Raw genomic sequence first — 14,341 nt, forward strand, 5'->3', positions numbered from 1 at the left:
GAGCCTTAACCCATTGAGTGAGGTCAGGGATCAAACCTGCATCCTCCCACAGACAACACTCGGTCCTTCACCCACTGAGCCACAATGGGAACTCCTTCTCCGGAAGCCTAGAAATGTCTCCAAAGCCCCACCTGTGTCAAGAGGATGTCTGTTTCTCTGTTATTTATCAAATGGAGAGACTTGGAAATCAAAGCTGGGCTTCTACTTGGGGCAGTGAGGATGACAGCCTCAGATCAGACACAAACAGACACTTTGCTGTTTTAACCATCTCTTAACCAGAATTCCTGGGGAAACACAGAGGGGCGAAGACTACACCACACAAGGCCTGGAGCAGCTGCCCCCCAGCCCTCTTATAAGGCACCAGTCCTCTTACTAAGACTGCAGCACACAAGGGCATGGAGCAGCTGCCCCATAGCCTTCTTACTAAGACTCACCTAGTCTCCAGGGTCCCCTGCCCAGGGTGACATGCCCCCACTTTCTAAGACCTGGACTTAAAGATCTGGGGCCCCCACCTCCCCAGGCTCACTGTGGGGTGACACTGGGAGGTGTCCCTGTTTCCACATCACCATCTGGAGCATAGCCATGGACCTGATGGTCAAAGCCTCCAAGTGGCAGCCTGTATCATGCTCTCGAGGTGGGGGAGTTGGGGCGGGGTGCAGAGTGGCTTCTCCAGAAATCTGTCGCCGGCTCCCAACACCCTAGGACCTCTTTTCCTTGGCACACTCACTAGCCTACAAGTCCTCACCGCCAATTGAGAAACCCTGAGGCTGAAAGGGAGCGTCAGCCCCTAATTGAGGCCAGATGAAAGCACTAATCCCTGACTCCTCACCTTGGCTTCTGACCCTTGACCTCGGGACCCTTGACCCCTTGCCCTGAGGCTCCTGACTTCTTCCCTCCGTGATCCAGACACTTCCTCCCGGCCGGGTCTCCACGGCACGCGGCTGTGTGCAGGGGCGGGCAAGGTTCTGTACCCCTGGGAGGCTTTGGACGGGGGGGGGGGGGGGGGAACCGCGGGGTCCCCACCGCAGAGCCCCGCAGGGCGGCGCGGGTCCGGGGCGGGGACACGGAGGCAGCGGCCACTCGGAGGCAGCGACGGCGCGGGGAGGGCGGAGGCCGGGGCGCCCCAGCCCCCCGCCCCCGCTCCGCGCCGGCCGTGACGTCAGAGCCGGACCCGGTAAACGGAGAGGCGGCGGTGGGGCGCTGGGGAGGAGACTGTGACCCTGAGCCGCCCGGACAGACGGAGCTCGCAGCGCCCAGGGCAGGCAGCCGCAGAGCGCCCGAGGTAACACCGACCTAGCTCCCGACCCACTCGGCTCCGCGCTGGAAACAGAGCGCCGCCGGGGCTCGGGGGAGAGCGGGGCCCGGCCGAGGGCAGGGGAAGCCCCCCCTCCACCCCTCCCCGAGGTGCTGCGCGCGGGGCTCCGGGGCGTCCCGGGAAAGCTGGGGCGCGGGATGTGGTGCATGGTGCGCGGGGTCCCGCGACGCTTTCCGAGGGCTCGGGGGGTGAAGGGGGACCCGCGAGGGCGGTGGGGAGTCGGGAGGCGCCTGGGATGCGGCCCCGACGGCGCTCGTGGGCTTGATGAACAGGGAGCGCAGGTGCCGGGGAGGACGCGCTGGCCGCAGGTGAGCCGAGGGTGGGACGCCCGGGCCGGTTCGGCTCCGCCGGGTGCGCGGGGCTCCCGGAGCGCCCCTCCGGCGGCCGGGCCGGGCGAAGTCTGAGCCCTGGGAGTTGGGGAGCCCTCGGCCCCTCACGGCCCCTGACCGCGCACCGCGCCCCGCAGCCGAGCCCCGGAGCCATGGCCCTGAGCGAGCTGGCGCTGCTCCGCTGGCTGCAGGAGAGCCACCGCTCGCGGAAGCTCATCTTATTCATCGTGTTCCTGGCACTGCTGCTCGACAACATGCTGCTGACCGTCGTGGGTACGTAGAGACTGGGCGTATCCCTTCCCCGAGCACCCCTTGCCATGCGTCCCACTTACCCGAGCGCGGTTCAGGAAGAGTTGGAGAACCCGCTTGGCAAAAAATGCGTTCCCCAAGGCTGCAGAACCTGGGCTACTAGCTGCGTTTGTGGCTTCGTTTTCCTGGCGGCCCGGTGAAAAAATGTGACATCTGATAACACTTGGAACTTATGTTTCCTTCTGATAATTTCCTACTTCCCCTTGTCACTTTCACTGCGGTTAAAAAAAAAATCCTATTAAGGAGGAGCAATTATCAGGATTCTAAATAGTGTTGTAATAATTATTATGCCACCTGTAAAGGTGGGTTAATACTTGGGTGTATCCCCTAAAGGAACAGGTCGTCATCCCGCCTTCCACAAAAGGAGGGGACATTTAAATGCATTGATTTCATGAATGACTTGGGATGGAGACATTGCAGGACCCGTTTCAAGAGCAATTTTGACAGTGTTGGTTTTAATCTTTTTCCTGGAATGGATTTTTGAAAAACTAAACAATTGACATCCAGTTCTCTTAATTAGCTCCATTAAAGCAACAGATCTGACATGTTTTTCCTTAAAAAGATCCCAATTTTTAATGAATAAGGTGATTTTTTTTTTTAAAGGGTTGGTTCCCTTCTCTCCATGTAAGGTTCTCTGGTGAAGGTTTTCAGAACATCAGATAGGTTTTCACTTTCAGGAATATCTGAATTCTGTAACAAGGGCCCGAGTCCTCCTTTGTCTTGAGTGTTCTATTAGACACATGCCCAAAGCTTCAATTGCATCAGTTTTTCTTTCCCTTTATGAGAGTCTCAGAAATTCTTGAATCTTCCAGGTTGTAGAAAATATTGCAGCTTCCGACTCAAGCAGTAGGAAGATGAAGGGGGCCTGGTGCAGTGGTTCCCAATTATTGCTTCCTGCAGGTTTATTTTTTCCTAAGCCACATAATGAAATTTAGGTTTCTATTGCCTTGATTCATTTACTTAAAGGTCTTTCTAGCCTCTTTCTGAGAAGCACTGGTTGACCCCAGGTCAGTACTGACTGGACTTCAGGTCTTGCTTTCCTAAAATATTCCCGTGAAGAAGCCCTGTGAAGAGAAAGCCCACAGAGGACAAGGGGGTCTCTGGGGCCCGACAGGTGTGCACAGAGGCTGATCCTGAGAGCGGCCGGAGCCTTGGCAGCCTTGGCGGCTTTGCTCTCAGAGCTAAGCCATGCGAACTTGTTACGTGTGGGTGTGGGGGTCCCATTCCTGAGGCAGACGTGCCTCTTCTCTGGGCTCGTTTAGCGTTGGGCATGACCCCAGTTTTGCTGGCTTTCGTCCTAGGAGAGGGTCAGTGTAGTCACCACTCTCCTATTCTTGTCCCCAGTCCCCATCATCCCAAGCTACTTGTACAGCATTGAGCATGAGAAAGATGCTGCAGAGATCCAGACAGCCAAGCCAGTGCTCACAGCCTCCACCTCTGGCGGCTTCCAGAATATCTTCTCTTATTACGACAACTCTACCATGGCCACTGGGAACCACACTGGCGACTTTCATGGGGGGCTGCTGCCGAAGGCCACCACACAGCGCATGGTGACCAACAGGTCCGCTGCCCCTTCCGACTGTCCCAAGGAAGACAAAGACCTTCTGAATGAGAACGTGCAGGTTGGCCTGTTGTTTGCCTCGAAAGCCACCGTCCAGCTTCTCACCAACCCGTTCATCGGACTGTTGACCAACAGGTAGGTTATATTATTTTGGTCGGAGAGTTCGATGTTTATCTTGTTCCAAATCGCTGGCCCCTGGGAGTCTGTTTCACATTCATTTATCAGCATCTGGAGAACCAAAGCTGGGGGAAAATCCAGTCTCCTTTGCCTTAGGTTTCTGTCCTTTGTCACCTTCCTGTTTGATCCTCCTTTTCCCGGCCACCATGGCCACCACCGTGGGGTCGTACGTGCCATGCCGCTTTCTCTCCTCTTCCACCTCTGGTCCTGCACATCCGAGTAGACAGCCGAGGTGGTGTCCTCCAGGGCTGGCGTGGCCAAGGCGCATGTGGACGGCCAGGTAGAGAACATAGGAGGTGACCTGCAGTCCCGCTGTGTGTCATGAAACATCTGGCCGACTCCGAGGTCCTGGGCACTGCACCACCTCTTCCCCCGGCAGCTTGCTGAGCTGTGGCCATGTGCACGAAGGGAAGATAATTTTTTTCTGGCTAATTTGGGCTGCCCTAACTAGCTTTACATGAATCCGGATGTTCCGGAGTCTTTCGAGACCCATATTATTTTGAATAATTGTTTCCATTTCCATTGTCTGTGGCCATCCAGCAGATACTTGTTCTTCTACAGCTGAGGTGGCCCAGCTCTGCCTGGCACATGGGGGCTCAAAGCACAGGACAGGGGGGGCTTGCAGAGGAAGGGAGGAGGGGTCAGCTGCAAAGAGTGGGAGCTGGTGGGGTGGCGGGCAGGGGGTGGGCTGCCATGTAGACAGTGTGGCCCCAAAGGCAGAATGAGAGAAATGTGGGGGTGTAAGGGCCCAGAGCTCTACCTGTGAACTAGGCCTAGAAGCGTGAACACAGACAAGGACTAGAGATGGAGAAGAGAACAAGAGAGGGGTGGTGAACTTAGGAGGGCAGGGCTGGGGTGCTGGGCGGGGCTGGGGCCCAAGTGCTGGAGGAGAGGGGGGGTGTGTGTGGCGGGGGTCCCTTGAGGATCTGTAGAGCCAAGGTGGAGAGAGAGGGAGCCAAACACCCCTGGGTTTACTCCCTGGTTTAGGTTTACCTGACTTTGGCCTCGGGAAAGATGGAACCGGGCCAGCCAGGTCTTGTAATAACCTATTGTTAGGCATTTTAAGCTGTGAAGTTGGGCCTTGTATTCAGATACTATTAATGTTCCCCAGAAACATCAAAGCAAGCATGAGATCTTCTCAGAGTGTGACTGAGAAGGCAGGGCCAGCTCTGGTTAGGCTGGGGCTGCGGGGCGTGTCTGGGAGGTGATGAGGCTTGGGGTGGTGGCGAGGGTTCAGAGAGGGGACAGCGGACCTGCCTTTCTCCTCACTACCTGTCCTCTGACACAGACGTTGCTGGCAAGGTACTCATGGCACGTCAGATGGAAACATGTTTTCAACTTCTGTGATTTGCTTGTCTGCACGGAGTAGTGCCATTGAATCAATTTTAACCATCCCAAGCCACATCCCGCCTCCAGCGGGTAGTGCGCTGTAGTCAGGCAGCTACATAAAATGCAAAGCAAATTAACCCAGGACGATGGGCTGGTTGTGAGCCCACCAAGAGGCACCATTGTCAAGGTGGCGTTCAGCAGTTCGTCTGTTCTTTAGAAGGAAAACCAAAGAGACCTCTGTAGCTGCAGGGTTTCCTTTCTTTTTTCAAGACTAAGAGCGCTTCTTAAAATGCATGTGGTATAATTACAGCACACAGTTCAGGGTTTTGTGTTCTGAGAAAGCAAAGAGCTCAAATACTATATGGGAAAATTGAGGACATTATTGTAATCATGCCTTGCCAATTACTTGGGCGTGAGTGTTAGCTGTACAGCGCGTGACTCAGAAACTCGGCTGAAATGGTGTGAGCGTTCCAGTCTTCCAAATATAAATGGCAAATGGAAAGCTTTTTTTTTTTAAAAAAAAAATCCTGTTCATGTTTTTAATGCTTTGCTTGTGCTGTAGGGAGGCAGCTTGTTTAAAACCAGTAGGACCTTTCTCATTTTATTTTATTTTTTTTTAAATTTTAAAATTTTTTGTCTTTTTGCCATTTCTTGGGCCACTCCCGCTGCATATGGAGGTTCCCAGGCTAGGGGTCTAATTGGAGCTGTAGCTGCCAGTCTATACCAGAGCCACAGCAACGCGGGATCGGAGCCACGTCTGCGACCTACACCACAGCTCATGGCAATGCCGGATCGTTAACCCCCTGAGCAAGGTCAGGGATCGAACCTGCAACCTCATAGTTTCTAGTTGGATTCGTTAACCACTGTACCACGACAGGAACTCCTTTGTTTTTTTTGTTTTTTTTTTCCTTTCTCATTTTAAATACTCCACATGATTTGACATTGCAGGCCCCTGAGGCTCAGGTTTGGGGCTCCAAAAAAATTATCATCCAAGAAGAAACAAATTTCCTTTAGCGACCTGTGAAACTTAGTCTGTGTGTCTGGTGAATAATCCCCTTGGGAATGTACTGAGCACAAAATTTTAATCCCCAACGCATCCTCCCAGCTCTTCAGCAAATTTCAAAATAATTTCTTCATCTTCTCACACTGCCTCGTGATGTGGGAATGCCAACAAATTGAACCAACTCTGTGGTCCCTCCAGAGTGATCACGGTAAGTAATTTTTCTAACATTTTCCAAGCCCCGTAGATATGAATTTGGGGACATGCAGCATTTCCGGGCCCTCCCTGGCTCTGCATAGAGAAGTAAGAATACGTTTCCCTTTGCAGAATCTTCCCTTGTGGGCCATTGCAAATAGCCTTTTGATGTAATTTGTGCCAATCACATCCGCAATTACCAACAAGATGTGTGACTCACATTTTCAGTGTTGTAAAGAAGTGAGTTTAGAGTGGCATTTGATGCTGGGTGTAAAACATATTAGTTTCTGATTGAAGAGTAGTTAAAACAGGAAGCATCAGATCTCGAGGAGACTTTAGCGAAAGCTTTTGGGTCAGTCTTAGTATTTTAGAGGCGAAGGGGTTTGCCACTCAGGAGGAGAAAGCATTTGTCCAGACTCTCTGGCCAATGCCTTTCTCCCTTCTCTTTCTTTCCACTTGCTTACTGTTACCAGTGTGTACCTTTAGCTTCAATAAATAAGTAATGCAGGTCAAAATGGGTCTTTCTTGCACCTACTTGGGCTCTCCCTGGCTGCACAGGCTGAATGGGTAAAAGCCAAACAGTGGGTTGTTGGGTGCTCTTCTTATTCAAGGGGAGGCAGTTTAGAAAACATCAGCCTTTTTGGGAGGTGGTTCCTCCCTCACCTGTTTGGCCTTAGAAAAAGATCTTCCAGCTCAGAATGTGAACTGGTCTGGCTTCCCAGTGTGTCTGTGGCGCTTCTGCCTCTGACAGTGGGGAGAAGCGAGGCCTCCTGCCTCCCCTAAGATGTGCGGTGAGCTTCCTAGAGACGGGCTTCTTGCTGTAAGCGGGACATACTCTGAAATGAGACACCCACCAGCACACATGTCATATCCCGAACCCCTGTGTTACAACCTGGGGCCCCATTATTCCTGGTCACGGTGCTGCGGGGCGAGGGGCTTTTCGTGGGTGGGTAATACAGGAGACAGGCTGCCCAGCTCTTGTGTTAAATGTTGGATAAGATCTCAAGCCAGACCCTGAAAATAAAAAAATGACAGTTCTTGGGCAGCATGTACGTGCTCCCTTGGCTGTTGTATGATACAGATAATTCCTGTGTCACTGATTCTCCAGGACTGTGTTTTTACTGAGAATTATGTGACCAGCTAGGGAGCAAAGGACCTCTGATTTTTGGTGAGGGTGGGGAATCCCACATCCAGTAACGCACTTTCCAGCGCCTGTGGGTGCCTGGCTTGACTTGAGCGCCGTCTTTGAGGTGTGTGTGACTTTTCTCATTCTGGTTTATTCATTTCATGATCATAGTTGTCAGTATAAGAGTGTGGAAGGACTTAGACTAGCAACACCAGTTGTCATTTGGCCCAGCAGGCATGTTTTAGACAGGCACACACATAAGGAACATTCCAGACAGGGCAACCAGGGAAACAATGGGAAAACCAGCTTTACATTTCTCTCTCCCATGTGTCAGGTGAAGCGCGTGGCATTGTCATCTTGCTTAACATAAGGCTTCCCTAGCAGTTGCATTTTCAGACCCAAGATGCTGCAAACTGAACCCGGCCCCTCTGAAAGGGTTAACCTGCGGGGGGCAGGATGGCTCCAGCTTGTCAAAGTCTCAGGGGTCTGCTTTTTATCAAGTCCACGTCAGTGGCCTAATTCATTTCCATAGTTACCTAGTATATTTGAAAGGCAGTTATTTTTCCTCGCAAATCTTCACTAACATCTGAACCCCAGGGAGAAAGCCACAGGGCATGAAATCTCTACAGAATCTACTGTGCGTGGGTTTTTTTTTTTTTTTTTTTTTTTTTTTTTTTTTTTTTTTTTCCCCTCTAGCTTCAGGCAGTGGGTCTGGAGTGGGCTTTGTAGGAATAAGCAGTGACCTTTTCAAAGAGCTTTTCCGCAGCAGGGAAACCAGCTATTCTGGAAAGGGATCTCCCATCCTAGATGTTGGCAGGATGCTGGGGATGGCGTGACAGAGTCTCTGCTTTGAAATCCGGAGAAGCCGGCGGTGGAATCAGCTCCTTCTCGTGGGAGCAGAGCCTTCAGTGAGCTGTGTCGGGGACTCCTGGAGAATAATAAATCCAAGGCGTGTGATGGTCCCCGGACGCATCTACTAGCTGCAAAGGACAGACCCAGGGCTCACCCTAAGAATTTTGTTTTATTTGCGGAAAGGTTGACCGTAAGCTTCCTAGTACATCCTAGCAAATGTAAGCTACCTTTCCGTTCACTGAAACGGGGGTGTTGCGATCATTGAATAGCAAGATGTCATCTCTTGTCTCATCTTGTACCCGCCCTGTCCCTTGCTTTAGTCCCTCAACATAGCAGAGGAAGCCAAAGTCTGAGCAAGCCTGAGAAGTGAGTTTACGTTAATCTCCAGAAGAAAGATAAACTAGTTAGTAGCATTAGAGAAAACGTCTCGATTGTCAGGACCCATTCAGGGACAGCGTGGGGTTTCTCTGCTGACTGGGTAGGGACAGGTTATGAATATAACGCTTTCGGCTTTGAGCTTTTTCTCCGGGATTCATGCATGTGATTTTCATTCTTACTCCAGTTGCATCCGCCGCTCGCTGATGCTCTCTCTGCAGGATGACTCACGAGGGGATGATAATGGGATATTTGGCTAAAGGTTCGCCACATCAGATGTAGGTCATCTTAGTGGCACTGTAATTGAGGTGGCATTAAATGGGGACAAGAGGTGACTCGGACGTTTATGACTAATGTCAGCTGAGGTTCTGTCCAGCGAGGAGGCGTCGTGGGGAAGGAGAAGGGCCGTGGCGATCTGCCCATCACTCAGTGACCTGGGGCCTTGGGCAGCTTTCCTGAGGAGGGTGCTCAGGGGCAGGAGAGTCTGGGGCGGGGGGGGGGGGGGACACCAGGAGCTGGATTTGCCTGGGGGTGGCTCCAGGGAAGGAAGCTGCCCAGCCCTTTCCACTGGGCGGCCCTGTCAGCGGCGTGGCCGGTGTGGGAAGTGTAGGGCATGTGTCATGAGACGAAGCAGCATGTGCCCAGTGGCATTAGAAGCAGGTGGTTTGCTCTGTGATGAATGGAGAGCCAGTGCACCTCTGAACCTCGGCTTTCTCATCCAAGGTGAGGGCTTGGACTGGCCAGCCTAGGAGTTTCCTTCTAGCTTTGCTCTTTGGTTATTCCACTCATGCTTTGTTGAAATCCCAATGAAATTAGAAAACAAAAACAAAAACCACAGAGTTCCTGTCGTGGCTCAGTGGAAACGAAGCTGACTAGCATCCAGGAGGACGAGGGTTCGATCCCTGGCCTTGCTTAGTGGGTTAAGCACCCATCACTGCTGTGAGCTGTGGTGCAGGTTGCAGATGTGGCTCGGACCCTGCGTTGCTGTGGCTGTGGTGTAGGCTAGCAGCTGTAGCTCCGATTCGACCTCTAGCCTGGGAACCTCCATATGCTGTGGGAGCGGCCCTGAAAAGACTAAAACAACAATAACAACAACAAAACCCCAAAACCACAATAGTAGCTGCAGCATTTTGAAAGAAAAGACAGCACCTGGCCTTGCTAAAAAGAACCCTCCACGACACACAGCCCTGTGGGTATGGAGCCACCTGGTCCTAAAAGATACTGTGGACCCTGCATTCCACTCACCCCATGTGAACTTCTGCTCTGGTGACTGGTGTGCCCACCAAAGTGTCTGTTAGCAGGACCTGGCACACCTTAGGCACTCAAGATAGACCCACTGCCCTGAATTTGGGGCAAGTGACTTAAATTCCTGGAGCCTCAGTATGGCCATCTGAAAATAGGGAAAAAGCCAGTTAGGTCTCAGAATTATGGTGAGAATCACAGGTGACCCTGCACACCAGTTCCTTGTGTACTTTTTCCAGGAATGTTGGAGCATCCCTGTAAGAAGGAGCCCACCCCCGCTGTGTGTGGCCAGGTGACCTTGGCTAGTGGCTGGGCTGGAGGCTGGATGTAACATCACTGGTATTCCAGTAGCTTTGACACATGTATGGTTTCTCCAAGTAGGAGCTTGAAGGGGGTGAGAAAGAGGCCTGTGTTTATTCCAGAGCAGGCATATGTCCGTTCTTCCCCCAGACATGTGATAGTTGCTAAGGAAAACTAAGCACCTGTGAATTCTCTCTGAGCCTCTGGCAGTTTCCTTAGTCGGTATCCAGTGGGGCCATGTTGGACCCGATGTTGTGAATGGGCTTCTTTTGCCCACATGGGTAACTGCACAAAGCAGGCAGCTCGGGACTTGCGGAGACAAGAGAAGCTGCTGTTTGACGGCATCGGAACAGTGGTTCAGAACCCTGGTATTCCTAGTTCGCTGGATTGGCTTAAAGCCCCGCTTTGTGAATTATAAGCTCATTTCAGGTTATAATAGAGGAATCTTTGCCTGTGTTTGTGGGAGGGCGACTGCCTGGGAATGTCATGATTTTGTGATGATTTGGTTTCTGGATGCTCATAAAGCAGTTAAGAAAAATAGGAGCTTGGGGAGTTCCCGTCGTGGCTCAGTGGTTAACGAATCCGATTAGGAACCATGAGGTTGCGGGTTCGATCCCTGCCCTTGCCCAGTGGGTTAAGGATCCGGCGTTGCCATGAGCTGTGGTGTAGGTTGCAGACACGGCTTGGATCCTGAGTGGCTGTGGCTGTGGCTGTGGCCGGCAGCTACAGCTCCAATTAGACCCCTAGCCTGGGAACCTCCATATGCCATGGGAGTGGCCCTAGAAAAGGCAAAAAGACAAAAAAAGAAAAAGAAAAATAGGCTCTTGGGAGAGTTCTCTTATGGGTCAGTAGGTCAAGCCTCCAGCGTTGTCACTGCTGTGGCTCAGGTTTGATCCCTGGCCTGGGAATTTTCACATGCTGCAGGTGACACCAAAAAAGAGAAATATTGAGCTTGACCAGAACTTTTAGGAGGGTTCAGTTTTGAGCCACATAGGCCTTCTGTCTACCTGAGGAGGTGGTAAAGTTTGCAAGGAAAAGTCCTAGACTGGATGGAATAGCCCTGAGTGAGCCCTAGGACATGTGACAAGTCAGTTTTTGGCACTGACTTGTCTGTAAAATGGGAAAGTTATCTGTAAAATGGGAAAGTTAGCAAATCATTTGGCTCATGGGTGTAAGTACTTAGAGAATTGAGTTTAACCTTTAGGTGAAGACATTGTCATTATGACTTTTTTTTTTTTTTTTTTTGTCTTTTTAGGGCTGCACCCACGATATAGGGAGGTTCCCAGGCTAGGGACTGAATCGGAGCTGCAGCTGCCAGCCACAGCCACAGCCACAGCCACGCCAGATCCGAGCCGGGTCTTCCACCTACACCACAGCTCATGGCCACACTGGATCCTTAACCCACTGAGTGAGGCCAGGGATCGAACCCGCAACCTCATGATTCCTAGTCAGATTCGTTACTGCTGTGCCACAGCAGGAACTCCCTCGTGCCCTCATTCTTATGCCCTGTGCATATGACAGGGACCCACCTGCTTGTTTAATCTGCAGAAACAGAGGGAAAGGAAGAGAATGAGTGAGGACACATTTCTGAAGCACTGTTATGTCCCAGGCGCGTCTGGTAGCAGTTTAACATTCATGTCTCGTTTACTACCCGCTTCAGCTCCGCGAGTTGGGGGGTGCTCGCTGTAAGGGGTTGAGGGGCGATTTGCCTGGGTGGAGTGGCAGGGCCAGGTGTCAGCCAGGGCTTTGGCACCAGAAGCCAGGGTCTTCCCACCTCTCCTGTCCACCTGGTGACAGAGCCCTGTATGGACACCCATCTTAGAGGGGAATTAGGATGTTGAATTTTTGCACAGAAAACAAGGCCTGTCTTTCTCCACTGGGCCTCATCGGGGTCAACATGAAGACACATCTGAAAATCTGCTGCTGCCTGTTGCCTCTTAGATGTAGGGCCGTTGTGTCTGCTGTCCATTGACTCACATGGTGACCTTTTGCGAGAAGCACTTGATTGCCGTTTGTCCCTTTTGGGGCAGCTCTAGCAAAGACTATAATTAAAGAGCCTTGTTCACAATGATGGAAACAGGAGCTGTGTATTTTGGATGTGTTCTGGGTTCCTTGCCGATATTAACATTTATTCCAGAGGAATTTCTCTTCAGAGAGGCAGTCCATAAATGTATTCACGTTGCAAGACAGTCAAACAGAAAAAAGGTCATGTCGGAAGAAGCACCTGCTATATGAACTTTTAGCGAAGTTGACCGAACACTTATCCACCTGATCCCAAGGGGTAAGCGGGAGAGGCTCAATCGAAAGGCGTAAAAAAACTACAAAGCAGTCACCAGGTTTTCGCTGTGGTCCTGTTTTGCAGAATCGGCTATCCGATCCCAATGTTCGCTGGCTTCTGCATCATGTTTATCTCCACAATTAGTAAGTGGCTGATGTTTGCCCTCTGAATGTGGGTCCCTGGCTGGGCTCTGACTGCAGCCACCCATTGGGAATTGAGAACACAGCCTGGGGGTGGGTGTGTCGGCAACAGCTGCAGAACAGAGCCCATAGGAGAGGGCTTCAGGGAGCAGAAGCACCCTGCAGGGGTGGTTGGTACAGAAATGCCCCGTGGGGTGAGGGGAGCCCTGCAGAGGACCCTGTGGTCACAGCATCAGCAGGGCCCGCACTGACGCGGCTCGGCCGCTCTCCCCTCCGCAGTGTTCGCCTTCTCCCGCAGTTACGCCTTCCTGCTCATCGCCAGGTCGCTGCAGGGCATCGGTTCCTCCTGCTCCTCCGTAGCTGGTAGGTGTAGACACACTGAAGTCAGTGCCTGGGGATCTTCGGTCTGTCTGAGGGGCCGCTGGCATTGCCCGGGCTGGAGGCCTCTACAGAATGAGTTGGAATGGTTCAGGGAATCAAAGCATTGGTGGTGGTGGGTGGCAGTGGGTTCGTGGAGGAGGTGCCCACTTCTTCGTGATTCTGCTTGGCCGTATGTTTTGTTGGTCTGGCAGGTGTGGGAAGGGCGAGTCTGGGGCTCCCAGAGCTCAGCTGTTAGCCTTTCTTTTCCTGTTTAGGGATGGGCATGCTGGCCAGCGTGTACACCGATGATGAGGAGAGAGGCAACGCCATGGGGATCGCCCTGGGAGGCCTGGCCATGGGGGTCTTAGGTGGGTGCGGTGCTGCGGAGGCCAGCTGGGAGGTGGGGCCCTTTCCCACGGCTGTCCTCTTTCCTCCCCTGCTTTCATGGAGCCTTTGTAAAGCGGTGGGAGGATTCTGACCTGGGCTCCCCAGACCTCGAGGGCCCAGATATAAAACCAGGTCTTGAACAGGGTGATCTGCCAAGGTCCTTCCCCTCGAATGTTCTCTGAGTCGCATCCCACCCGAGGACCTTCCCGCTCTCTGAACCTGCCTCCCTCAGCGGCCCTGGCCAAGCTCCCAGACCCGGGGCAAGCACCTCCGCTGAGCCGTCCTCCACCCTCTGTTGCACTGCTGGCCTCATCTGGGAGCCCGTGGTCCCTGGCTGTGCTGCTTTATAAGCACCACGAAGCCCTCATTGGTCCTTTTTCCTGCGCACGTCTGTTCCCTGGGTTCTTAGTTTTCTCTGACCTTTGCTTTTGGGGTGAACTTTATAGGTTCTTGCTCATGTCTCAGGTGTGAAACTTTACCACTTGGAGGAAGTTTTCAGGGCAGCTTAACACTGCTGAGTGGAGCATAGGGTGGCCAGCCCACCTAGTGTTTGGAACAGAGTGGAGGGAGAAGTGGCTCTCGTTTGGGGATTGGGGGCGTCAGTCCTGGGGCCTGGCACTGCCCCTCTCTTCCCTGCAGTGGGCCCCCCCTTCGGGAGTGTGCTATATGAGTTTGTGGGGAAGACGGCTCCGTTCCTGGTGCTGGCCGCCCTGGTGCTCTTGGATGGTGGTGAGTGAGTCCACGTGGGTGCCTTGGCCATGACCTTGGGGGCAGTGAGCTTGGGGTCCCTGTGGGCAGGGGCCGGGGCCACACTTTCCTTTTTCTCTCTTGTAGCTATTCAGCTCTTTGTGCTCCAGCCGTCCCGGGTGCAGCCAGAGGTGAGCAGCAGGGCAAGGTGGGCCTGTGGTGGCCGTGTGGCCTCTTCTAACCCCTGTTTTCCCAACAGAGCCAGAAGGGGACACCGCTAACCACGCTGCTGAGGGACCCGTACATCCTCATTGCCGCAGGTGGGTGCCCAGCTGCCCCGCTTCTTCCCAGCCAAGGGCCGGGGGCAAGGACCAGTGTT

At 52.8% G+C, this 14,341-nt stretch overlaps 1 protein-coding gene across 1 annotated transcript in view; it reads left to right on the plus strand.

The window, feature by feature from the left end:
* Positions 1–1,254: 1,254 nt before the first annotated feature.
* Positions 1,255–14,341, plus strand: part of SLC18A2 (solute carrier family 18 member A2) — a 36,397-nt gene continuing 23,310 nt past the window's right edge. The window contains 9 exon segments of the mRNA NM_001315654.1: positions 1,255–1,282; positions 1,782–1,917; positions 3,298–3,649; positions 12,473–12,531; positions 12,808–12,891; positions 13,164–13,256; positions 13,915–14,004; positions 14,110–14,153; positions 14,222–14,282. Coding sequence (NP_001302583.1) covers positions 1,797–1,917; positions 3,298–3,649; positions 12,473–12,531; positions 12,808–12,891; positions 13,164–13,256; positions 13,915–14,004; positions 14,110–14,153; positions 14,222–14,282 — 904 coding nt within the window. The 5' untranslated portion in view covers positions 1,255–1,282; positions 1,782–1,796.

The sequence above is a fragment of the Sus scrofa genome, chromosome 14 (assembly GCF_054392235.1).
Source record: "Sus scrofa isolate SSC_HxYL_T2T_F1_AM1 chromosome 14, Sscrofa_HxYL_maternal_Yorkshire_Landrace_v2.0, whole genome shotgun sequence".
In the NCBI taxonomy this organism is placed as follows: Eukaryota; Metazoa; Chordata; class Mammalia; order Artiodactyla; family Suidae; genus Sus; species Sus scrofa.